Below are 27,895 nucleotides of genomic sequence, written 5' to 3'. Positions count from 1 at the left end.
GGGACACTGTTTTGCTGAGTGGCTAGTCAGATTCTGGAACATAAATCAAACAAATTAAAACCAAAAAATTTACTTATAATGATAAAGACAATGGTTTAGTTTTGTCTTCTCAAATTCCCTCCCCTGTTTTGTTTTTGGTTGCTTGGTTTTTGTTTTGCTTTGTTTTGTTTTTCAAAAACAAACTGGTGGGACCAGTTAGATCAACTTTGTCGGAAAGTTCTGGAATCTTCATGTGTATGACAGAGGCACTAGCTTCATCAGTGTTTCTGAAAGCTCCAGTTCACAATTACCCAATGTTAACAGAAATCCGTAGTAATAACTGAATCTCAATCACGAGTCAGGGAAGTCAAACTTCTAGTGTCAAAATAATAATTTAATGGACAAACAAAATATTATCACAGTGAATAAAATATTGAAGCATTGTCCTGTTTTCATTCAACAGCATAAAGAATTTTCTGTTGGCTTACATTTAAAATTCTTTAAAACCAAATTAATTTACTGACAACTAAAAAAAAAAAAGGCTAGCACAATATACAAAGAGAGACAAATTTAGCACTGCAGACATTATACGAAGAAGCAAAATACACAGTACCCACATCCAGAGCTTTCTAGAAATCTCATCATAACTCATTTATTTGATGTACATGTCAGACAAAATGAACATTTTTTTTAAAAACCTTATAAATATATAAATCCAAACCATGAAACACCTCCTAAACATTGTATTTACTCTAAGTACAAATGGATTTTTGGAAACTGCATTCACAATGCTTTCTAATCTAGATTTTATTAAATTATAAATGTATTCAGCTATAACTCGAGGATTAAATTCATTGGGCCACACTTCAGGTATGGTTTTCCATCATACTCACCCTTAAGGTTATGTATTCTCAAAGACAGGAGTTATATGATTAAAATCAAACTACTATTCTAAAAGTAAGGGTCAATTCTTCCTGAAAAGAGAGATCAGACTGGTCCACTACAACAGTGTCACACAACAAATGTTTCCCAAAAACAGGGGGAAGTCGTCTTAGGAAAGCCCTTTTCTAAGAGTTATAAATATTTTAATGTTAATCCTCAGTAATGGGTTTTAGGAACTGAAACCCCCCCCCCTTTTTTTTTGGCCCAGTTTCTGTGGACATTCTATTCCCTCAAACCTAAAATCTGCTAAAGAGTTTCTTCTCATAAATATATACATTCAACTTCCCCGACATCACGAAAAGGAGTTCATTAACTCAAGTCACACAGCTTGTGTTTTTATTTGAAATGAATTATGTAAGAACGTGAATCCATGCTAAAATGGGCTTTAAGAGGAAGAGCAACAGGTCAAGGGACGCCCTGCCGCCTCCGTCTGACTGCCCCGGAGGGTCCTCTCAAGCAGCAAGTCGGCTCTGTGTGTTCTTTCCCTGTCACTTTGGCCAAATGCAACCCCATTGTGCACAGAAGCCCAAACCGTTATGTTCTGGTACAATTCAGCCCAGTACAGCAAGAAGACTGGCATTCTCAGCACTTCAACCCGGGAGCTCAGGAATTGTTTCTGGGTTTCCACTGCCACAACTTACCCCCAGACTGTTATAGGATTAAGTTAAACAAGTCCCTAGCAGAATCTGAAATACAACAGGGGAAAAATCCTCATGCTTCGAACAACTAACTGAAGTAGAACGTCACCCAGGGTAAGGGGTGGGGTTGCCGAACAAGGTGGTGAACAAAACTCAGCGACACCGTTCGAGGGCAGGACCCACATGAAGACGCCCGTGAACTGTAACTGCTCTGTGAGAATTTCAGAGAGGAGGGAGGAGAGAAGACAACAAATATGGACGAAAGGGTCTTAAAGACAGGCAGCCATATTCAGTCATGAGTCTGCTTTAAAGACAAATTCCGCAATATATTTAATTCTCTTTAGAAATCTGGCAAAATGGGTATTTTGCCAAGGGCATGAGGCCGAGTTTCCTTTTGGCGAAGAACCATGTACAGAAGGAAGGAGCGCGTCACTGGGACACGGACAGCGCGCTGACTGGCAAGAGAGCTCCTGGAGAGGATTCTGGGGGGAGCCAACAACAGGGTGCGGGAGGGGGGTGTGGGAGGGGTGTCGGAGGGGGTGCGTGGAGGAGGGTGCAGGAGGGGATACGAGGGGGTATGGGAGAGGGGTGCGGGAGGAGTGTGGGAGGGGTTGGGGGAGGGGCAGGTCACACTTTTCAAGTAGATGTGTCTTGGAAAGCTCTCCTCTTGTGTCCACCCACCATCATAGATTATTAAGGATTAGAGGAACAGGTTCATCCCTAACCTTTTGCAAAGACCCCTCCTACAGCCTAACCCCTCCCTGCTAGTGCCTTCTAGCAGGGGTGAGTGAACTCCTGCCCTTTCTGTGGGCAGGCTCACAAGAAGTGCTCTGTGAAGGCTTAGCTTATACATGCTTGCATCTTTGCCAACACCTAAGAAGAAATGAGCACTTTCTATGTCCAGCATATAGGAAAACCAACGGAGTCAGCTTTTTGATGGAAAAGAGACCACAAACATTGGGCCAATGGCTTTGTTAATGTCATGGACACTAATCACTGAGAATATAAAATAAATAAATGATAAATTACCTAGCTTCAAAGATGGCAATGTGTGTCAAATTCCTTAGTCTGCATATTAATTAAGAAGAAGGTGCCATACAGTCTAGAAATTCGTGACAAACACACTGGCAAAAACCATACACCATGAGAATGACAAGGCTTGAAGGGACGAGGCTGACAAAGACAACCCCAAGAGTGACTTTCTTAGACACCAGTAGGTAGATCCCTAAGGGCAAGGAGCTGAAGTAGAGCAAGCCCAGCAGCCACACCAACACCCGGACAGACGTCTGAAAGAGCAGGGACGTACAGTTCCACACCGTCCAGTTGTGCGACACGGTGGTGACAGAGTCGAAACTCGCAGGCCTATAAAATTCTACCACGGGAGTGGAGCTCAGAGACGGGGAGCTCTCTCTCTGCACCTCCATGATGGTTATGACCAGGCAGTTGGAGGAAGTGTGAGAGGGACTGACCAGGGACGCCAGCCTCTTGGGGGTCAGCAGCAGCTCGGTGGGGTTTTCGGGCAGGCACTTCTTGCCTTTGCCTCCACAAGTCAAGTTTACCAGGATGTTGTTGTCATCGGGCAGGCTACTGACTTCATCATCTGGCAGGCAGGTCTCAAACCTACAGAAAGGACAGACGATGACGCCTTGCGGCGAGTCCCCAAAGTCGATGATCTTGTAGAGGCATTTGGCACAAACCCTGTGACAACACTCCAGCACTTTGGGTTTCCTCTGCTTCAGATTGTACCGATTATAACAGATCTTACACTCGAGCTCGTCAGAGACCTGAGCCTCTGCCGCCTCGTCTGGCGGCTGACTGGCCATCTTGAATGGTGTCTACCACCTCCCGCCAGAGGCAACTCGCGGAAGAACGACGTCGATGAAGGCGTCCCTCGGAATATCACATCATCCAAATCAGGCACCGATGCCAAAAGGCTGGACAGGTAGTAACAGAAACCAGCAATCTTCCATGCATTTTCAGCTTCTACATTCACTCTGTCTCAAATACATATTTTAAAAAGTCACATGAAGGGTCTGCAAAGGAAAAAAGAGATTCTAATATAGTCAACAGTTCACTGAAACGTGCTTCATGGTATTTTCTGAGCACCAAGTGGTTAGAAGCAATAGGTTTAAAGGTGAGAGCCCCAGGACAGGAAAGTGCTGTCTACATGCTTAGCTTTCTCAATCCACAAATAGGACAGTAAAGAAGGAATTAAGATTCCTACTGCTGTAAACGCATTTAGAGCACCACCAGTATGACTAGATACAGAGTCCATCTGAGACTGGTAACAAATTCTGACCTCTTCGAAAATAAAACCGGTCATCTATCAGAAACAGATACACCTGCAGTCAGATTCCATTCAATACAGACTGGTTAATTCAGATTATCAACAGTATAAACACCAGTTATCTAAATGCCCTCAGTAGTATCTTGGAGTACACAAAAGGAAAATCTGAAGGATAAATTCACGTAAGGAAGAATGAAGCAAAGGACATCTGACAGCCAAGACTAGCTCCCAGCCAAGAGAAGTAAACACAGCCACCATGGGCACGGAGAACGGCCTGTGTGAGGCTCATTCCCAGTTCCCCTGCTCCAGCTCCTGTCAACTCCCTCTCCGTAGTGAACAGGAAGCATAACAGAGTCAACAGCACTCACTACTGGCCCTCAGGTGCTGTCACTGGCTTTGGCCCAGACTGGGGGGTGATTCCACGGGCCCGGTCAGTCCCCAGTAATCAGTACGACGAACAGGGCAGCAGAAGGCAGCTATCACCACACCGTCTGCATTTGCCCTTGAAGTATATGACATTTTGGGTAACAGATTTGTCTTAAATTGTGTTTTGCTTTGGAAAACATCAAATTGGATTTGATTCTCTGAGCACATCCCCAAGCACGGCAGCGCTGAGAAGTAGAGCAGGTAGAACTGAGAGGAAGAGCGGGTAGAGAGGTAGAACCCCACAGGGATCGACTTTGCTGTGGGTTGTTCTACATAATGGGGCAGAGGCGGTGGGCAGCTCAACTTGAAATATATGAAATTATGAATAGTTGGCTTGTGAATATATATTGCCTTCCTTTTTGTGACTTCAGCGAATTTTTTAATTGACATCATATTATACAAAAATGCATAATGGGTACCAGTTGCAAGACATTCCTGCTGGGAAAAGGAAGCTAATCAACAAATAGAATCTCTAGTGACAACCAAAACATGTAGAAAGGGTTTTTTAAAATACAGTTTACTGGGACACCTAGGGGGCTCAGCCAGTTGGGCATCTGCCTTCAGCTGAGGTCATGAGCCCAGTACCCTGGGATCAAGCCCCGAATTGGGCTCTCTGCTTAGCAGGGAGCCTGCTTCTCCCTCTCCCTCTACCTATCACCCTGTCTACTTGTGCTCTCCCTCTCTGTGTCAAATAAATAAAATCTTTAAAAAAAAAAAACAAAACAAAACAACAACACCAGAGTTCATTATATATGAATGCATGTATTTCAGAACTGTTATCATAAGCCAATTTCTATATATCCACTCTTGGACACACACAAAAAGGATACACAGACACAGACATCAACTCTTCGGTGCCTTTTCCTTTCATGGGCCCTGAATGTTTTCTTCATTCCTGATCCTGTTCATGAAACATGTGCCCATACGGTCACAAAATGTGACTGTGTCTTGCCCATAATCTTACAAAGCTGGCTTCTTATTCTCCTGTGACATGAACATCTATCTCCAGGAGTGGAGTCACAGACCAAGAAGGTGCTCTATCGCCGTACCCGTTCCCAATCCTCACCGCCTTCACAGAAGGGGCCCAGGGGCTGGGCAGGTTACTGCTGATCCACGACCTGGACAGCTCCCACTCGCTAAGCGCAGACCAGAGACCTATTCAAACGGAATGTTCTGTTCTTTTCTCTCTCTATCCACCCACTCAGCCTTAATGCCTTCTCAAATCCAGGCATACTGAAACTGATGGCAAGGGTAGAAATCACAGCACCGATCGCCTCTACTATCATCAATAGGACTGGTGTACATGAAGGTGTGTGAAAAAGGAAAAAGACAGTATATGAACATATACATAGAGACATCCAGAAAAGAGACAGTAAAATACTGAGTGAGGGTAAATAAGCAAAATTATATAAGACTCACAGAAAGCTAGAATATGCATCTAGAAACATCAACAAAAGGCTTATGCGTAGGGGCTCCCTGGTGGCTCAGTCGGTTAAGCATCCAACTCTTGATTTCAGCTCCAGTCATGATCTTGGGGTTGTGGGATTGAGCCCTGAGTTGGGCTCCATGATCAGCGGGGCGTCTGCTCAAGATTCTTTCCGTCTGCCCCTCCCCCCACACGTGCACACTTGTACATACTCTCTCTCCAATAAATACATACATCTTCAAAAAAAAAAAAAAAAGACACTACTTTAATTCTAAGACTAACTCCAGGAAACCCACTCTACCAGCTTGAAATACTTCAAGCCCTGCCCGTGAGAGAGGCACTTCTGGGCGGGCAGGATTGGCTTACTGCCTTGAGCTCTGGTGCGTCCCTAGAAATGCAGCCAACACAAGTGTTTCTTCTGGAAAGGCACAAGACAGCATGGTGATCATTCCTCTCAGGAAGGCAGGGTACCAACTGCAAGGGTTCTTAGAGAATAAACACTTCATCTGTCTCATTGGGACTCTTAAGATTCCTCAAAGAATTCAATTAATAACCTAAAATCTGTAACTTCACAGGGTCGCCAGAGTCAGTTATCAAAAAGCTGTGCGTTCCCACTCTGCCTTCACTCCTGACAAAAGCTGTGGACAACATCTGTGATGCAGAATCAATGAAGCAAGACCCAAAGGAGACATGCTCCGTGATTCCACTTCTGGAAAGCTGAAAAGGCAGGCAAAACTGAACCATGCAAGATGTGAATTTAGGTGGTGAAACTAAGGGGAAAAGCCAGAAGTAAGTAACAGACAAGTCGGGATCACTTCCCACATTGAGGGGGTGGGGCAAGCAGTGTAGGGAGAGCACCCGCTGACTGAAAATGCTCTGCTGCCTGACACAGGTGGTACTCAGGAGTGTTGGGTTTGGATACACCATGGGGCAATATGTTTTTCTGTGTTATCTACCACATTAAGACATTTTTAAAGTGTTATCTATAACTGTACTCAGAAAACTATAAAGTATTCATAAAAGAAATTGAGGAAGATACAATGAAATGGAAAAATGTTCCATGCTCATGGATTGGAAGAACAAATATTGTGAAAATGTCTATGCTACCTAAAGCAATCTACACATTTAATGCAATTCCTATCAAAATACCATCAACTTTTTTCAAAGAAATGAAACAAATAATCCTAAAATTTATATGGAACCAGAAAAGACACCGAGTAGCCAGAGGAATGTTGAAAAAGAAAACCAAAGTTGGCGGCATCACAATTCCAGACTTCAAGATCTATTACAAAGCTGTCATTATGAAGACAGTAAGGTACTGGCACAAAAACAGACACACAGATCAATGGAACAGAATAGAGAGTCCAGAAATGAACCCTCAACTCTATGATCAACTAATCTTCGACAAAGCAGGAAAGAATGTCCAATGGAAAAAAGACAGTCTCTTCAACAAATGCTGCTGGGAAAATTGGATAGACACATTCAGAAGAATGAAACTGGACCATTTCCTTACACCACACACAAAAAATGGATGAAAGATGTCAATGTGAGACAGGAATCCATCAAAATCCTTGAGGAGAACACAGGCAGCAATCTCTTTGACCTCAGTCACAGCAACTTCTTCCTAGAGAAACATCGTCAAAGGCAAGGGAAGCAAGGGCAACAATGAACTATTGGGACTTCATCAAGATCAAAAGCTTTTGCACAGCAAAGGAAACAGTCAACAAAACCAAAAGACAACTGACAGAAAGGGAGATGGTATTTTCAAATGACATAGCAGATTAAGGGCTAGTATCCAAAAATCTAGAAAGAACTTAACAAACTCAACACCCAAAGAACAAATAATCCAATCAAGAAATGGGCAGAAGACATGAACAGACATTTCTGTAAAGACAACATCCAAATGGCCAACAGATACACAAAAAAGTGCTCAACATCAGTGGGCATCATGGAAATACAAATCAAAACCACAGTGAGATACCACCTCACACCAGTCAGAATGGCTAAAATTAACAAGTCAGGAAACGACAGATGTTGGCGAGGATGCGGAGAAAGGGGAACCCTCCTACACTGTTGGTGGGAATGCAAGCTGGCGCACCGCTCTGGAAAACAGCATGGAGGTTCCTCAAAAAGTTGAAAATAGAGCTACCCTACAACCCAGCAATCACATTAGTGGGTATTTATCCTAAAGATACAAATGTAGTGATCCAAAGGGACATGTGCACCCGTATGTTTATAGCAGCAATGTCCACAATAGCCAAACTATGGAAAGAACGTAGATGTCCATCAACCGATGAATGGATAAAGATAATGAGATACGTACACACACATGCATACGCACGCACGCACACACACACACACACACACACACTGGAATACTATGCAGCCATCAAAACCCTAAAATCTTGCCATTTGCAATGACATGGATCGAACTAGAGGATATTATGCTGAGTGAAATAAGTCAGTCAGAGAAAGACAATTATATGATCTCTCTGATGTGAGGAATCTAAGAGGCAGGGCTGGGGGTAGGGAGGGAAAATATGAAACAAGATGGGATCAGGGAGACAAAGCACAAGAGACTCTTAATTTCAGGAAACAAACTGAGGGTTGCTGGGGGGTGGGTTGGGAGGGACAGGGTGGCTGGGTTATGGACACTGGGGAGGGTATGTGCAATGGTGAGCGCTGTGAATTGGGTGAGACTGATGATTCACAGAACGGTACCCCCAAAGCATATAATACACTCTATGTTAATTTAAGAAAATCTTTTTAAAAAGTATTATCTGTTACAGTAAAATAAATAAATAAATAAATAATAAAAACAGATGAATGAATGAAGGGAAGGGAAGGAGAGGGGGGGTTATGAGGGGAGGGAAGAGGAGAAGACGGGAGGGAGGAAATGGAAAAAACATCTCCGGTTAAATATTTTAGCTATTTTTTATAGCCCGAATTTCTGGATCAACTTACCATCTTTTCCTCTCTGGTCTGTAATTCCATTATTTTTTTTTTTTTTAACAAAATAGAAGTGTCACTTACTAATCACCTAAATATCCAGGCACTACTATAAGTCAGTATTAAAACGGGTGGAATCTCTAGGGTGAGTGCATCTAGCGCACACGTTCCTCGACGACAGCGGCAGCTACAAGTGTGTCTCAGCAGGCACAGGGGAAAGAAGCTAACACACTAAAATCACCTCAAAAATAAATACGTGCGATTACCCGCAATGATGAATGTGTTAACTACGGTTACTGGGGTAAACATTTTACAGTATACCCGGGGATCACATCCCATTGCACACCTTAAACTTACACAATGGTGTAAGTCAACTGCATTTCAATAAGGCTGGGGATTTTTTAAAAAGTTTTTTGTTTTCTGGAAAAATACATGTTCAAATCCATGAAGCTGATACTCCTTCCTAATCACTTAACACGTATTTTGTGAAACATCTGGGGTAAGATAATACACGTCAATACTTACCCATTATAAGTGTTGGGGTTACTGGACAAATGTTTACTCTCCCTACCCTACATACATGGTACCTACTGCTGGATTCAAATACACTTCCTCTACTATGTAATTCCTTTGATATTAAAGACGCAAACTTGGCTTATACTTGAAACAAAGCCCTCCAGCGGGCACCTGTGGTTTCTGTCTACCCAGGATCTTTTTTCTCTCCTTTACACAGAACCCCTCCCCTTTCTGCCGTAGTGGATTGGATATGACATAATTATAGCCAACCATTCCTCTCTGGGGAAGTATTCCCCACTCAGTCGGTGTGATTGTGTTTGCACCATCCACCACGCACAGTACCCTCTTCTCTCAAGGTGGGACTCTGTGACCCAGACCTCATCACAGTACTCCATCCTCCCCGGCTCACGGGGATTAGTCAGGGTGGGCAGGCGACTCAGCCCAGAGTCAGTGCTCTTCCCTAGGACTTTGTTATGTGAAGCCACGGGAAGAAGGAACATGCCAGGGAAGGGAGGGAGCACAGACCAGAAGAAGATGTTTCAAGGAACTGTCGGGCCGTCAAGAGGAAGAATAAGAGAGAATCAAGTCAAAAATAAAATGAGAGATACAGGAAAAGTAGAAAGCAGAGATACAGGCAGAGAGACAGCTGATGACTGCTGCCCTGGACCTGTGAGAAGGCTCCTAGCAGCCAATAAATTTCCTTTTTCGCTTCTGCTAAGTTTTTGGTTGGATTTCTGCTACTTACTTATAATCCAAGGAGCCCTGGACAGTTACCATACTGTATCTGATTTGAGAATTAATGTTTTTAGATTGAGGTTCTTCCTTAGTGGTACACAAACTAGAAATTATAAAATTGAATAAATGTACTTTTAAAATTTCATTTGTGCGTGGATGTACATATTCAGACTTCATAAACATGCAAATGTCCTCATAAATATCATTATTTATTAGTAGCGTGTGTGTGTGTGTGTGTGTGTGTGTGTGTGTGTGCATTTGTCCTTTTTTTATTTGGTTAATGTCTCTTCCTCACTCCCCCCACCCATACCAGCCTCAATGTCACCCTCTTCCCCCAGTAACACACAGTAACTACCTGGTATGTTTCTTCCAGATATATTCCCATGTATACATAAGTATCCATGTACATGTAATTATACAGACACACAGAAGCACAAGTTTTCCATTGTCTTCTGACTACTAAGTAATACCCAGTATTCTGCAATGTGCCTTCCCCACATAATAATGGCTCACGAAAAGCTCTCAATTCAACTAATAAGAGCCTTAAATTCCTTTTTTAATGAACACATATCCCACCATTTGGATATGACGTAATTATAGCCAACCATTCCTCTCCTGGCAAACATCCATTTATCCTCATTTCTCCCCAACACAAACATTACGGAGGAGCACAACCTTGTGACACTCTTACGTATGGGTTTTTTTATTTAAGAGACAAGGAGTGGAATTCCTGAGTCCAACAGATATTACCACTGACCCATGTGGCTAGACCGCTCTCCAACAGGAGTATAACACAGACTTTGACCAGTAGTATAGGATTCTTATCCTCCAACAGCAATGGATGTTAGCGGACCATAAATTTTTGCCCATCTGAGCGATGACAGACCATGATATGGGTTGGAGTTCCTTCTCTTGTATCAGCCTTCTGAGCTTGCTCCTCTCTGAACTACACCTTCCTATTTTTTGGCTTATTTTTCTATTGGATTTCTGGGCTTTTCTGGTCAACTTGTAAACGTTCTTTGTCACAAGACATATTAAACTATCCTCCGTATTGCAAAAACTTCCTCAAATTTTACCATTTATTGGTCTTGCTTAATATCTTTTGAAATGCAGAATATCTTACTCTTTGGACAGAGAGGATATGTTTATCCTCTCTCTTGTAGCTTCTAGGTCTCCAAACTTAATACTGCTCCTAATATTATACATGCGGTTATTTTCTTGCGAAGTTTGTCTTGCTTTTTGACTTGTTTTCAGCTTTATATACAGTATAAGATACAATCCTAATTTTATTTTCTTCCAAATTTGGACATTTATCTTTGGCAAGGAAATAACCCATTTCTTCTGGTTTCTCAAGTTCGTTCCCATAGCGTTGAATACAGTTATCTCTGCCATCCATTTTGATTCGTTCCTGCCTCTCTGATTACATGTTTATTCTTGTTTCTGGTTTCATAAATTTTTGACTCTTTATCTTCTAATCAAAAAGGAAATCTTTGTATCTATTTTGTATTTTCAAGGAACTATCATCTATACTTGTCATTTACATTATTTTTTGATTTATTAACTTTGGCTTTTATCTTTACTATTCCCTCATTCTAATTTATGTTAGTTTTGTCATTCTTTTTTCTCACTTCATAATAAGGGTACACTTTTATTCTTAAATAATGAAAACATCTAAAAGTTGTAAAATGTCCACTAGCTACACCTTTCACTGTATTCCATGGCATTGGCAATAAATTGTGTTCCTTTGATTGATTTCTAGATATCTTGTAAATTGACTTCTGTTTTCTCCTTTGATACTAGGGTTGTAAAGAATGTTTTTAAGTTTCCAAATGTAAAGGTTCTTTTTACTACCTCCTGTTATTTATTTCTAATATTACTGGATTATGATCAGAGAATAAGATCTATAAAAATCCCTTTTCCTTTGAATTTGCTAAGGTCTTCTTTGTGGTCAAGCATATGATCAAGTTTTATAAGTGATCCAGAAAACGAATATTTTTTTTTTAATCAACAATCACAATAAAATTTAATGGACTAAACTCACCAAAGATTCCCAGATGTGAAGGGGGAAAAGATCTAATTATATGTTCTTCATAAAAGACACACCCAAAATATGATAAAATGCTGCAAAGTTTGATAAGTTTGATATAAGAGGCTGGAAAAGGATATACCAAGAAAATACTAATACAAAAAAAAAAGCTAGTGTGATTTTCTTACTATTAGATTGAGCTGACTTTAGTCCATGAACTTTGTCTGCAGACAGCCTGAGCTACAGTAACAAACGAGACTCCTAACCCACCTGTTGTATCATATGACAATCCAGAGGCAAAAGATCAGTTAGATCTGGGAAAGCAGAGGCAATGGACTAGAAGGTCATTAAGAGACTCATAGTCCTTCAAACCTCAACGGTCCACCACCACGTGCAGTACTGCTCTTTTTTTTTTAAATTAACATATAATGTATTATTAGCCCCAGGGGAACAGGTCTGTGAATCGCCAGGTTTACACACTTCACAGCACTCACCATAGCACATGCCCTCCCCAATGTCCATAACCCCACCCCCCTCTCCCTGCCCCCCTTCCCCAGCAACCCTCAGTTTGTTTTGTGAGATTAAGAGTCTCTTATGGTTTGTCTCCCTCCCAATCCCATCTTGTTTCATTTATTCTTTTCCTACCCCCAAACCCCAACGTTGCCTCTCAACTTCCTCAATCAGGGAGATCATATGATAATTGTCTTTCTCTTATTGACTTATTTTGCTCAGCGTAACACCCTCTAGTTTCCTCCATGTTGTCGCAAATGGCAAGATTACGTTTCTTTTGATGGCTGCATAGTGTGTGTGTGTGTGTGTGTATATATATATATATATATATATATATATATATATATATATCACCTCTTCTTTACACAAAATGAATATTCTGTATTGAAGGAATGTAAAGTGTCACATAGCCACTGAATCCATTTTTATTTATTGTTTCTCCATCTTAGAGTTCTATACAAGGTTAATACAGGTTGAGAAAAGCAAGAGATGTTTCTTAAAGTTTCTCACCATAACTATTTGCATTTCTAATATTCTCACTTTATAGATTTTGTGGCTATGTTATTCCATAAACACAGGTCTATTTACCTCCCTCATACACTGTGACTTTTTAAAAGTATTATGTAATGTCTTATCCTATTTATGGCTTTAACTTAAATACTACCTGTCTAACTCTTATATTGCTAGTTCTTCTGACTCTTTATCTTTCCCTGGGACCTTTGTCCATCCTTTTATGTTGGCCTTCTATCACTTTTTTGTGTGTGTTTTTATAAACACCAGATAACTGCATTTTGCTTATTAACTCAGTCTAACAATATTGAATGTTTTATGGGGAAAATTCAGCTCATTTTCATTAATATCAAGACTGTTACACTTGAACCTATTCTTTCCTTCCAACTTGAGTTAACTGATTAATTTAGAAAAATTTCCTCTGCTATTATCTCCCCTCACCTTGTGATGTTTATGATGAAGTTCTGGTTTGGGTGCTTTTTGTTTGATACTCTTTCTTGAGTATTTTGGTTAGAAAATGGGCGAAGGCTTCTCTGATTCTAACAGAGAAGCAAATTTCTTTTACCCTGACAGGGACACGGCAGCTTGGGTGTGTGTGTGTGTGTGGCTTTCAGGCTGCTGATTTTTGTCTCCATGGTCCACAGAAGTTACGCTGCCATCTCTAGCCACGCAGGCGCCCCAGTAGATTCTTTCGATAGAAACTACACGCTCTCTTCTGCAGCATATCTCCTAATTACCAGAAACTATGATAATAAAAATTATAGCAGTTTATATATAGAAATAGTACAAGCACTGTACTTTAACCAAGAATTTTTAACCCAGACAAAAATTGCCTGACCTGCAGGGTTAGGCAGCTTCAGAGTATGTAAGAAAGTAAATCTTCTAGGTAGGAGTGATGGCCGTGATAAATGAGGAAAATAATTTCTTTGGACAGAGATTGGTTTTGAATTAGGTCGGAAAGGGAAAGTTGGGCATGCCATGTTGGTCATCTATTATTGTAAAGCAAACCGCCTCAAAACATAGTGGCTTAATATAACAGCCATTTTACTTGCTCATGATTCTGTGGATCAAAACATTCTGCTGGGTTCAGTAGGGATGACTCCTTGGCTGATCTGTCTTGGGGTCAATCATTCCAATGGCTATACTCCCTCGTAGTTCTACAGAAGCTGACTGCTCGAGGATGGTCTCGTTCACATGACTGATGTTGGTGCTGGTGCCGGCTTTTGTCTGGGCTTTTCATCTCATCATCCCAGGGTTCCAAGAGGGCAGGAGCAGAGGCCACAAGGCACCCCGAGGCCAGGGTTCAGAATTCTCACAAAGTCACTCAACTTCATTTTGTTAGTCAAAGCAAGTCACAAGGCCAGCCTAGATTTTAGTGCAAGGGAAGCAGATACCTCCACCTGTTGATGGGATGAGGGAAAAGTCACGTTGCAAAGGGCTGTGGAGAATTATTATAACCCTACTTGTGTACAGTCTACTACACGTGATGGCGGAAGGGCAAAGGATAGTTAGGTACATGGTCCGCCGAGAAATTGAATATTGAAATGGAAGCGCTATGTCATAAAAGCTGGGAAGAAGACCCAAAATAGCCTAAGACCCAAATAGCAAAGACCACAAACAGTCTCAAGTTTAAAAAAATATATATATGTATATTTGAAATAGAAAAATACGTACAATTCTTATCTAGTGGCTTTTTTCCATAACTGGTGTAGTGCTAATACAACTCTGAAATAAAAAGTAGAACTGGGGAGGTATTATTTAGGCAAGATAGCCAAGGAAGAAGTAAAAGGACTGTGATACTCTAGGGTGTCAAGTTTATGTGTTCTTGGGATAAGACAGTTTGCTATGGAAGAAAGAAAATGACAGAATAGGGGCGCCTGGGTGGCTCAGTAGGTTAAAGCCTCTGCCTTCGGCTCAGGTCATGATCCCCAGGTCCTAGGATCGAGCCCCGCATCAGGCTCTCTGCTCAGCAGGGAGCCTGCTTCCTCCTCTCTCTGCCTGCCTCTCTGCCTACTTGTGATCTCTCTCTCTGTCAAATAAATAAAATCTTTAAAAAAAAAATAAAAAATAAAAATAAAAAAAAAGAAAATGACAGAATATGCAGAAGGGAGAAGTTTTTTAAAAACTGAATTTCAAAAATAGTGATGAACTTAGAGATAAATATCAGTTTGATGGTATCTTTACATAGTAGTCACTGAACATGAGGACTGACTGCCGTGTTTCCCCCAGTTAAGCTTTTATCACAAATTCCCACATTTCCCAACTGGGTAAGTATTTGAAAAAGAAATCCAGGAATTACAGTTGGCGGAGGAATCTGGGGAGAGAGCAAGGTAAAATGGCTCACTATCCTGCCATTCTCAGTTCTACTCTGCCCTCCTGACCCAGACCACTCCCGGAGCAAGCTGAACACCCAGGGCAGGTGAAGCCTTGAGCCGTGTGAAAGGGACCACGTGGGGGCTTTCTTCCTGCACTGGGCTGGGCTGGCAATAAAGACGGGCATCTGATGAGTCCTGGGGGAGGATCAGAATGCCTGGGCGATGATAAAGAACTTGATCTACAGAGGTGGAGGGACACCTGGGAGGAAGACTGAAAATCTCTCTCACTCCATTGTATGCATGTGACTGTGTGTGTGTGTGTGTGTGTCCCAGAAGAGACCAAGGAGAAAGTGAACACTTAGACCGAGGCCTCCTGTCTGGGAGGCTGGGAGAGTGTGAGGAAGACTCTGGGGCATGAGTTCCTCCCGCCTGGTGCCTTGGCAGGGCCCTGGTGCCTGTCTTCTGTCATAGTGCTACAGGAGTTGCTGCACAGAGATGGAGACCACTGTGCTCCCACAGCTTACAGAAGTGCAGCCACATGGGTCCTCCGGCGATCAGACCTGAGCCCCAGCAATAGGACAAAGAGAAGTAATGGCGCCAGTAATGGCACCACAGCCAACAAGAGGACAGTCCATGAGAACAGGAAGAACACACGGTTAATGCGATAGGGCAGCAGCTGGAGACCGAGGACAACCAGACCAGGAGCAGTAAGGGCACAGAAGGAGATTTCAGCGCAGCACAGAAACACTGCCTAGAGCTGAAATGCGTGATTTCTCAATCAGATGTTCCAGTACATGAATTAAAGGAGGTGATGATCTTTCCTGAGACTTGATTAGTAGCCTGGTCAGCCAAGAGAAAGAATCTGAAAGCACAGAACAAAAATACAAAAGGATGGAAATCACAAGAGAAAAGGATCTAGGAAACAAAATAAGTGAGTCACAGGAAAGCCTGACGGAGGAAAAGGAACAGATGGAGGAAAGGCGATAATTAAACAAATATAAGAAACAAATTTTCTGAGCTTAAAAATCAGGACTTGAGTCTATAAATTCAAGTGGCTGATCAGATTCCAGCCAAGATTTATGAAAAAAGACATCTCTGTAGATACTGGAAAGTGCTTGTACTCTTATGAAGAAAAAGCAAAATCTTAGAAGCTTCCAAGCAGAGAGAACAACTTACCTGCCATTAAGAAGTATCGGAGCAGGGCGCCTGGGTGGCTCAGTGGGTTCGAGCCTCTGCCTCGGGTCATGATCCCATGGTCCTGGGATCGAGCCCCGTATTCAAAAATTTTAGAAATATGCAAACCTTCCTAACAGTGAAGGGCAATCATAATTCCCATTTAATAGGTGTAAAGGCCCAAAGAAGGTGAGCGTTTTCTCCAAGATTCCATAAGTCAGGACAAAGGAAGCTCAAAAGACAAGCCGTTACCGTGATCCTATTTTCTGCCTATCCAGGGCTCTATGCCACGTATCACTCTGTTGTCTGTACAAGTCAATTTTCTGTGTCTCAGGCTGAGTTTAGTTTCTTCAAAGTCTTTCCCGCACAGGTTTCATTTCGCCTGAATCATGCTCCCAGAGTCCATGGAGCATTTTAGTTTGGCACCAATAGGACAGGTTTTATTTTCTCCCCTGTACTGAAACGGCAACAACTGCCAAGTCTCAACTCTCACTTCCTGCGTCCTCCTCCTATCCTGGAAAATAGACATTATTAACATGGCTTTCTACATGATGAGGCAAGATATTTTAAAGGGCTAACAAAAAGCAAACAAACATACAAACAAACAAAAAGATACAGACTAAGGTATCATCGTTTCCATGATCTATGGTTTCTGTTTTTAGAGTTGGTGCTAACAGTTTGCTTCTGCCTTTAATTTCTTCTTTTGGAAAAGGAGCCTCACTCTTTGAACATGGTCATTTCATGAGCATTGTTTCTTATGACAGCCTAAATTCTTTGAGGGATAATTCTATCCCCCAACATATAGGAAAGATTTGGGCACTAGAATACCATTCTTCTTTGTGAATGATCAAGGGAGAACATTGGTTTTGGTATTTATTTACTTTAGAGAGAGAAAGAGAGAGACCGAGAGACGGAAACAAGCAGATTCCCCAAAGAGTGCAGAGCCTGACACAGGTCTCAATCCCAGGACCCTGAGATCATGACCTGAGCCAAAATCAGGAGTTGGACTAACGGACTGGACTAACACTGGTTTTTAAGCTCAGCTATTGACAAATGACACACCCCTGCCATCGCTCTAATGCCAAATCTCTCATTCACAAAAACAAATGTTAGTGTCTGTGGTACTTGAATCTTAAATTAAGCTAAAACCATACATGTGGCGTCTACCCTCAAGAAAGATCAGTTTAGGGGTGCCTGGGTGACTCAGTCAGTTAAGCATCTGCCTTCAGCTCAGGTGGGGAGTCTGCTTCTCCCTCTCCTGTTCCCCCTGCTTGTGCTCTTTCCCTCTCTCTCAAATAAAAAAAGTCTTTAAAAAAAAAAAAAAAGTTTAATTTTTTTCATCTAGAGATTTGCAACTTGGCTTCCAGTTAAAGTCTGAAAAGCTCTCATTACCATTAATAAATAGGAATCATCAGTATGTTGTTCTCAGCCCCAGTTATAATTCTCCCTTGGGAAACATCAGCAATATTTGAACTTTCTTATTACGGCATAATAGTCTCAGAGTTCAGGTTTTTGCCATTATGCCTTTTCATGAAAAACAATCTTTCTTGCTCTAATAAGAGGCTATAACTTAGAAAACCCTAAGAGAACAGGCTCGACAGATGGCAAGCACTCATTCTTAAAGGATCACCAGCTGACTCTAAATGAATTAAACTGGCAACACCAATAGCCCTTAATGGTTGTTTAGCAGCAGACCCAGAATTCCAGAAACTTCCCTCAAAGATTAAAACTCTTATTTTACCCCTCCTCCAAGACCAAGCAATTTTATTTGATACAGAATCATAATCTATTAGAATACAGCCAAATTAATGGTATACAATTCCAGACTATTAATTTTGGATGAGAACCCACCTTGAACACAGTACAAAAAGGTACACAGATTTTCGGTCTCTAGATAGAGCACAATGCAAGGAAAGCATAATCTTTTGAAATTGTGCAATTCATAATATCCTCCACTACCTAATGAATTGATAAAGAAATTCATTTTTTTAAAAATTTATTCTGTCTACATGAGGCATTGTACCTCCCTCTTTACTTGGAAGGGGCAAAGATATGATTTAAGAAGATCAAGAGTTTTTAGGAATACAGGCTGCAAATCACATTATTAAAAGTGACTGAATCCTTCCCCATTAAACAGATCTCTTTGCTATTAATGACTTCCTCCAAAATTTCCATTGCCCAAGCCTCAATAAAACTCTCTAACCATATCAAGAAAGAATAAAATGTCTAAAGAAACTAATATAGGTCCTTTGTACTATTTCTACAATTTCAAACTTAAATGGAAATAACTTAATCATAGTGACATCAATTCCAGCAAATGAAACTAATATTACACACACACACACACACACTCACTCTCTCTCTCTCTTACGCAAATGTCCCCTCTTCTTGCAAACCAATGTAACTACCTTTCTTTAGGTAGCTACTTGTCAAAGAAATAATACAGTTATACTCCTGAAACCATTTTAAGTATCAAAGACTTTCGATATGTTTTTATCAGTGTATTAGTACTTGATAGAAAAGCTGTACCAACTGCTGTGGAAACTCACTCAAAGGAGTGACAGTTGGATGTAATTTTTGACAGACTCGTGATCCAGCTCTCTTTTGTCACTATCTCTTTCATTTAATCATTCAACAAGAATTCGCCTAGTGTCTATTTTGTGTCAGGCTAGATGCCAGAGGTTGGGGATGCGAAGACAAGTAAGATGAGATTTCTGAAAGCAGAAGCTGATTATAAAGGTAAATGAATCCTTCTCTACCCTCACCTGGTTTCACCTCTCAAGAGTTGTCTACCCAAAGACCACCCCTTTCCTCCTGGAACCCTCTCTTCTCATTGCTTCTGGGATGCAGCACTGTTCCAGCTCCCTTCCTGACCTCTCTTTCTCAATGTTCTCTGCCAGTTCCTCTTCCGCCAAATCTGGAAATGCTGGAGCATCCTAGCACTTGGCCTTGAGTCACTGTTCCTCTCTGTTTGCAATCTTTCCCTTGGCTTGTCTCATCTACTCCAACACCTTTAAATACCATCTGACAACTCCCCCAGTTTTACATCCGCAGCTCATACCTTTCTTCTGAGTTCCAGACTGCCTGCTGAAAACCACCACGTGTATTCTTATAAATATTTCAATTTGGGGCACTTGGCAAGCGTAGTCAGTTAAGCATCAGACAATTGATTTCAGGCCAGGTCTCCTGATCTCAGGGTCATTAGGTCGAGCCCCACGTGGGGCTCCACATTCAGCATGGAGTCTGCTGGACTTTCTCTCTCTTCCTCTGCCCACCCCCCACTTTCGCACTTTTTCTCTCCCTCTAAAATAAATAAATATATCTTTAAAAAATATATTTCAAATGTAACCTAAGTCTAAGACCAGTCTTAGTTTTCATCTCTAACGCCCACCCAATACAGTTTTCCCATCATAACAAGTGGCACCACCATTCTCTCAGTTTTTTAGCAAAAAATAACTCCAACTAGGATTCATCTTTGATTCTACGCTGTGTCTCATCCTCACATCCAGTCCATTAGCAAGTCAGTTCTGCTTCCGATGTGTGCCTCTGAGCTCCCACCTCCATCCGACCTGGTCCACTACAAAACTGCCTCCTAACTAATCTTCCCACTTCGGAGCTCTAAACCACTACAAATGGTTTTCCTTGCAATAGTCAAAATTGAGCTTCTAAAAATATAAATTAGATTGGGCACCAGGGTGGCTCAGTTGGTTAGGCGGCTGCCTTAGGCTCAGGTTATGATCCCAGGGTCCTGGGATCAAGCTCCACACTGGGCTCCTTGTTCTATAGCGAGCCTGCTTCTCCTCTCCCTCTGCCTGCTGCTCAGCCTGTTTGTATTCTGTCTGTCAAATAAATAAATATAATCTTAAAAAAAGTCAATATAAATTAGATTAGATCTATTTCCTATTCAATAGGTTTCCACTAAATATAGATTAAAATCCAAACTCAATACAACAAGGCACTACTACAGTGTGGCCCCTGCCTTCTGTCCAGTCCCACCTTGAACCACTGTCCCCGCTGCTTTCCTGTCACACAGGCCTTGGTTAAGTACCTTGTAGAGTCCAAGCTCTTTTCTGCTTGGGGCTATGTCCTTGATGTGAATTGACCTTGCTGAGCTCATTCTCTCTTACAGATCTCGACTTCAGTATCAAGTCTTCAAGGAGCTCCTCCCTAATTACATCATTTTTAAAATTCCTTACCTTTTATTTTCTATTGTACGCCTTTTTCTTTCTTCAACAACCTTCCACAAGCCCAATTTAACTAATGAGTTTGTTTGTCTGCCCTCCATCTCCCGTACTGGACTGTAATTTCTAAGAATATGAGAGCCTTTGATCCATTGTTTACCACCACAGCACCAAGCAGCTCTGGGAAGCCAGCGCAGAGTAACTACTTGCCAAATAAATAAATATACTGAAAGATCTCCAAGATGCCTCCACCTTCCATCCATCTGTGATCGTGCGCCACACCCTGGGAGGGTGTGCCAAAGTCAGCACTGTTCTTGACATTCTTGAACGCTATACATTTTTAATCTAGATTTCTAAATTATAAATCTAATACCCCATCACGTCCATAAAGAAATATTGAATCTGATCAGCTGAACTTCCCAAAAAATCTTTAACTATAAAAGATGTATGTCAAAATAGACATAAATCACAGCATCTGGGAAACCTTTAATATATGTCAAGCGAATGAATGAATTCCTTTATTTTCATCACTGAAAACTCACAATTATCATACATATTTGTGCACTGTCGCCTGCAGGTGCGGCTCGAAGATATGCACTAATACAATTTACAGAATGCAATTCCTTTAGGATTGTTTCTCTGTAAATGTCCAGACATCAACCTGAGAAGGCATATGTTGTCTTTAAGACTTTATAATCTTGGGGCGTCTGGGTGGCTCAGTGGGTTAAAACCTCTGCCTTCAGCTCAGGTCATGATCTCAGGGTCCTGGAATGAGCCCCACATTGGGCTCTCTGCTCAGCAGGGAGCCTGTTTCCCTCTCTCTGCCTGCCTCTCTGCTTGCTTGTGATCTCTCTGTCAAATAAATAAATAAGATCTTTAAAAAAAAAAAAAGGCTTTATAATCTTCTCTAAATGTATCCTTATATACTTAGCAAAACAGTCATCACTACTGTATCTAAATACAGCTTTCTCAAAATTATTATAGACACACAAAAAAAGCTAGAAAGATGTTATTTCTACTTTACACTACTCTAAAATAAAAAGTGACAAAATATTTTTCCTTTCCATCTTTTCCCAAAGTGTTTTGCTCACTTCCATCATTCTAAAGAACGTATCATCTCTTCCCCAGCATTAATAAAGATGTTTAAAATACCTCCTGAAAGGTATATATATTTATAGTATAGAAAAGGTATATATATTTACAGTCACCAAAGTCCAACTGTGCTCTGACTCAGCAAAATGAGAACAATCCAGTTAATGAAATGCTTCAATTAACAATGGGCAAAAAGGTTTATAAGGGGGGAAAATCACTCTCTAAATCCTACCACATTTACTTTATGTCTTAATTCAAGACTGGCATGGAGAAACAGAACTGTAGTTAGATTTTACTGCATATATTCAACCTGAATGGCATTTCTCAATAGGCCTTTCAGACTCCATCTTAATGAACATGTCACTCCACTACACGGCTACATAACGCATTACTGATTGACGTACACTTGACGGTGAAGATTAGGATACAGTGAAAAGCTGCAATGTTTTTTTTGATGAGACAAAAGTGATAGTTATACAGGAAAAGAAGCACACTGATAGGGAAGACAGCTTTATATTTATTACATATTAAGGTTAAGCGACTGTGTTGTGCCACAGCCATATTAAACACTCATGTTCTCAAAGGCAAACCCAAAAGAGCACCCCTTCTTTCTTATCAGCCCAGAAAATAATTGGCTTATGGAAGCTTTTAAGTCATGAAAAAAACCAAATTCTTCTTAATTTTATGATCGAGAGAAAAATATAACTCAGCTGCTGGTGTCCCTGAGGGTGGTCACAATGAGTCTGGAAAATCTTCGTGGAAAGGAAGGAAGCATGTAGTGGGACAAGATATGTTAAATACAGAAGTAATGTCATAGAGGAAAGCAAAGGGCAGCCAGCAGAGATTGGGCCAAAGCAGACAGGATGTAGTGAAAGATTAAAATAAAGAGCTATTAACAGCAAGAGTACAGTGTAAAGGGGCGCCTGGGTGGCTCAGTCATTAGGCATCTGCCTTCAGCTCAGGTCATGATCCCAGAACCCTGGGATCGAGCCCCACATTGGACTCTCTGCTCAGCAGGGAGCCTGCTTCTCCTACCCCCTCTGCCTGCTTGTGGGTGCTCTTTCTCTCAAATAAATAAAATCTTTAAAAAAAAAAAAAAATAGGACCACCCTACAATCCAGCAATTGCACTACTAGGTATATACCCAAAGAATACAAAAATATTAATTCTAAGGAATACGTACATTGCAGTGTTTACAGCAGCATTATCAACTAGAGCCAAACTATGGAGAGAGCCCAAATGTCCATCAACTGATGAATGAATAAATCATCACACACACACGCACACACACACACACATACACACACATACAGGAATATTACTCAGCCATCAAAAAGAATGAAATCTTGCCATTTACACTGATGTGGATGGAGCTAGAGTGTATTTCGTTAAGTGAAATAAGCCAATCAGAGAAAGACAAATACCAGAGGATCTCACTCATATGTGGAATCTAAGAAAGGAAACAGATGAATTCATGTGAAGGGGTGGGGGGAAGAAGAGAGGGCAATAAACCACCAGAGACTCTTAACAATAGAGAACTAACTGAGGGTTGATGAAGGGATGTGGGTGGGGGATGGGCTAGCCAGGTGATGGGGATTAAAGCAGGCAGTTGTTAGATGAGCACTGGGTGTTGTCTGCAAGTGATGAATCACTGAATTCTACTCCAGAAACCAATATTGCACTGCATGTTAACTAAAGTATAAATGAAAAAACAATAATTAAAATAAACCCATCTTCAAAATATTTTCACTGATAACCAGCAGCCAGGGGCTCTGTGAGTGACACACATACACTTAAAAGGTGCCTCGAGAACTTAATGTGCTCTCTTCCCTTGGATTTTATTTTTATTTGTTAGAAAAAGTCAAAGTTGAAACATCTTATATTCCACAATAAATACAGAAATAGAAACATGAGAGCTCAGAACGAGACCCAGAGTTCTAAAAGTCATCTGCACGTGGGGAGTAACTGAAATCATGACAAGAAGACTGACAAACCATGAGCTTCCCAAGGAAGCCTGAGTAACTTAGAGAGGAATGCTGAGAATTTGGAACAAGATCTAGGACATCGTTAACAGATTAGGAAAAGAAAAGAGAGAAAAAGAATCATGAAGAAGGGGCACCTGGGTGGCTCGGTGGGTTAAAGCCTCTGCCTTCAGCTCAGGTCATGACCTCAGGGTCCTGGGATCGAGCCCCACATCGGGCTCTCTGCTCAGCAGGGAGTCTGCCTCCCCCTCTCTCTCAGCCTGCCTCTCTGCCTACTTGTGATCTCTCTCTGTCAAATAAATAAATAAAATCTTTAAAAAAAAAAAAAAAGAATCATAAAGAAGATGAGAGGGGGAAAATGGTCATCTGTAAATCCAAGGAAAGAAAGGGTGAAGGGAAGTGTCCAAGCAGCAAGGCTGCCAGTGGGACAAACGCTGAGAGGAAACCACACATAACATAAACATCGAAGAAGAAGACAGACAACGATGAGTGTGGGGTGAAAGTCTGGCCAGGGTAGAGAGGAAACACAGGCGAGGGATGTGAAGAGTAGAGTAATGGAGAAAAGAAGCAGGAAAGAAGTTCTCAGAGCTAACTGAGCTAAGTGAAATATGGATGATAAGTCAGGGGAGAGTTTCTCGGTATGTGCCAAAACTTGAGCTCTTCAGATATGTCCGTTTTGTTGTTGTTGTTGTTGTTTTGTTTTTAAAGATTTTATTTATTTATTTGACAGACAGAGATCACAAGTAGGCAGAGAGGCAGGCAGAGAGAGAGGAGAAAGCAGGCTCCCCGCTGAGCAGAGCCCAATGCGGGTCTCGATCCCAGAACCCTGGGACCATGACCTGAGCCGAAGGCAGAGGCTTTAACCCACTGAGCCACCCAGGCGCCCCCAGATATGTCCGTTTTTTCCCCACTTGGCACTAATGAGAAAAGATATGGTATTAAATGAAATTTCACATTATAGGATAATGAAGTAATGTTGCATTCTGAACTTTTAAATGGCGATCTGGCCCCACATCCGTGACCTCATCCTGCTAAAGACAAGTATATTAACCTAGATCAAAATATGTCAAACTGCAAGAAAGAATCCAATTTCTGAGTTTAAAAAAACATTCAACATTTTCCTTACCTAATAAAACTGAAAACTGTAGCACCCTAGACTTGCCACTGCCTTGTGGAACAATAAGCACCAGTGAGGCAGGTCCCTCCCGCTGCCCTCTGCAGCCCGCTGGCGCACACAGAGAAGACCCATGCCCAGTGCCTTCCTGAAGCGAGCATGCCCCACCGACTACACTCCCCTGCTCTGTCTACTTGTAGGTGCTTGCTCTCCCAAATAAATAAAATCTTTAAAAAAAAAAAAAATAGGACCACCCTACAATCCAGCAATTGTACTCCTAGGTACTTACCCAAAGAATACAAAAATATTGATTCTAAGGGATACATACATCCCAATGTTTACAGAAGCATTATCAACTAGACACAAACTATGGAGAGAGACCAAATGTCCAACAACTGATGAATGAATAAATAAGATGTGTGTGTGTATTGTTGGAGGCTACAGCATGGTTGGAGTCGTGGATCAAACCAGGCCCTGACTTGTGTCTCCTTTAAAGTCCGGACACCTTGATAAGGGGTCAAGGACAGGAAAGTTGAGTGCACTGAGAAAGCGTCTGTGCTACGTGTTGTGCACTCACCTACGTGACTTCCCACACGCTCTCCCTACAGAAGGGAACAATGTGGTCAGGGTCATGAGTTCTTAGTTGGTCCTTGTTGTTCTGTACCTCCCATAACCCACTCCCTGGTTGGACTGTCTTGCATCAATAGTAGCTAATGGCATTAGCCATGACTACCTGGCATCACAAGATTTGCTTGTAGTTAATGTAAACTTGTTATAGGAACTTGGCAGTCATCTGACTAGATACTGATGTATTACTCCTCCTATTGTGGTCTGCCTTATAAATGATTATAAGATGTGGAATAAAATCGGCGCTGTTGGACATCCTCCTCCGTGCTCCTCTTGCCCCCATCTCTTTGTCCCTTAATTTCTTTTCACCATCCTCTTACCCTCACGTTCCTGGTCGATTTGTCGTGCTGGCTGTGACAATACACACACACACACACACACACACACACACACACACACACAGAAATATTACTCAGCCATCAAAAAGAATGAAATCTTTCCATTTGCATTGATGTGGATGGAGCTACAGTATATTTTGCTAAGTGAAATAAGCCAGTCAGAGAAAGACAAATTCCATAGGATCTCACTCATATGTGGAACCTAAGAAGGAAAACATAAGCCAGGAGACCCCATCTTTGCACAGCCCTTTGGCCTTGCTCAGTTATGATCATGGCCCCACAGGACTGTGTGTGCTTGATATTGTAAGAGCTGCTGCCTGAGGGTCTGGCTTCCAGTCAGCCTGAAACTAGGTGTCAAACAAGATTCTGCCCCTTGATCCCTGGCAGGTCTTGGCACATCCACCTCAATGAGACCAACCAGGCCATTTAGACAGTCATGAAGGTTTAAAAGACAACACGGAGCTAGGGGGGTTGGAACAAGAAGGATCATCACCAGCAGAAGTCCACTCCTTCCAGACTGGGAGAGGAAGCTGTTACACCTAATACAGAGAAACTAACACAAGAGAGTCGAGCACCATGAAGATACAGAGAAACACGTTCCAAACTAAAGAATAAGACAAAACCTTAGAAAAAGACCTTAATGATACAGAGATAAGAAATCTACCTGATAGGGGCACCTGGGTGGCTCAGTGGGTTAAGCCTCTGCCTTCGGCTCAGGTTATGATCTCAGGGTTCTGGGATCGAGCCCTACATTGGGCTCTCTGCTCAGCAGGGAGCCTGCTTCCCCCCGCCCTCTGCCTGCTTCTCTGCCTCCTTGTGATCTCTCTCTCTGTCGAATAAGTAAATCTTTAAAAAAGAAAAAAGAAAAAAAAAAAAGAAATCTACCTGATAATTCAAAATGGTAGTCATAAAGATGCTCGCTGAACTGGGAGAAAAATAAATGAACACAATGAGAACTTCAACAAAAAAGACAGAAAACCTAAGAAAGTACCAAACAGAGGTCACAGAGCTGAAGAATATAGTAACTGAACTGAAAAATATACTAGAGGATTCAGCAGAAGGCTGGATGAAGCAGAAAGATGGATGAGGGCGGTAGAGGATAAAGCAATGGATCTCAGCCAGATAGAACAACAAAAAGAAAAAAGAATTTTTAAAAATGAAGATAACTTGGGCGCCTGGGTGGCTCAGTGGGTTAAGCCGCTGCCTTCGGCTCAGGTCATGATCTCAGGGTCCTGGGATCGAGTCCCGCATCGGGCTCTCTGCTCAGCAGGAGCCTGCTTCCTCCTCTCTCTCTCTCTGCCTGCCTCTCTGCCTACTTGTGATCTCTCTCTGTAAAATAAATAAAATAAAATCTTTAAAAAAAAAAAAAAAAAATGAAGATAACTTAAGGGATCTCTGCAATGACACCAACTGGAACAAGAGTCACATATTGGGGTCCCAGAAAAAGAAAAGAAAAAGAGGCAGAAAACTTATTTCTCACTGGAAAAGGCAAATATGTAGTAAAGATAGTATCTTAATCATGTATAAAGTTATGATACAGGTTAAAATACAAAAGTAGTATAATTAACTAAAACTACAATAATTAGTAAAGAGGTCCATAAAGTGAAAAGATGTAAAAAATGACATTAAAAGCATAAAACATGGTGAGGGGAGTAAAATGTAGAGTTTGGGGGGTGTTTAAATTTCAGCTGCACTCAAAGCAGACTGTTATATTTCTAGGAAGTTATAAGTGAACTCTACTGTAAACCACAAAGCAAAAACTTATAGTAAATACACGAAAGAAAAAATGGGAAAGAAATCGAAATGTAATAGTAAAGGAAGTCCTCAAACCAAAAGGGAAGAGAGAAGAAAGGAACAGAGAGGTGCTAGAGAAACAGCCAGAAAACAATAAACAAACTGGCAATAAGTATATACATGTCAATAATTATTTTAAATGAAAATGGACTAAATTCTCCAATCAAAAAACATGGAATGGCTCGGGGCGCCTGGGTGGCTCAGTGGGTTAAGCCTCTGCTTTCTGCTCGGGTCATGATCTCAGGGTCCTAGAATTGAGCCCCATATCGGGCTCTCTGCTCGGCAGGGAACCTGCTTCCCCGACCCCGCCCCCCCCCCCCCCCCCCCCCCCCCCC

At 41.6% G+C, this 27,895-nt stretch overlaps 1 protein-coding gene across 2 annotated transcripts in view; it reads right to left on the bottom strand.

Annotated features, from left to right (window-relative positions):
- Window positions 1–352: 352 nt before the first annotated feature.
- RNF182 (ring finger protein 182) overlaps window positions 353–27,895 on the bottom strand; it is a 63,050-nt gene continuing 35,507 nt past the window's right edge. For both annotated transcript variants that reach the window (XM_059401626.1, XM_059401627.1), the window contains exon 2: window positions 353–3,592. In XM_059401626.1, the coding sequence (XP_059257609.1) occupies window positions 2,639–3,382 (744 nt within the window). In that variant the 5' untranslated portion in view covers window positions 3,383–3,592 and the 3' untranslated portion in view covers window positions 353–2,638. The remainder of the gene's footprint in view (window positions 3,593–27,895) is intronic.

This window comes from Mustela nigripes, chromosome 5 (genome assembly GCF_022355385.1).
Source record: "Mustela nigripes isolate SB6536 chromosome 5, MUSNIG.SB6536, whole genome shotgun sequence".
Taxonomy (NCBI): domain Eukaryota; kingdom Metazoa; phylum Chordata; class Mammalia; order Carnivora; family Mustelidae; genus Mustela; species Mustela nigripes.
This window is presented reverse-complemented; position numbering and strand designations above follow the sequence as displayed.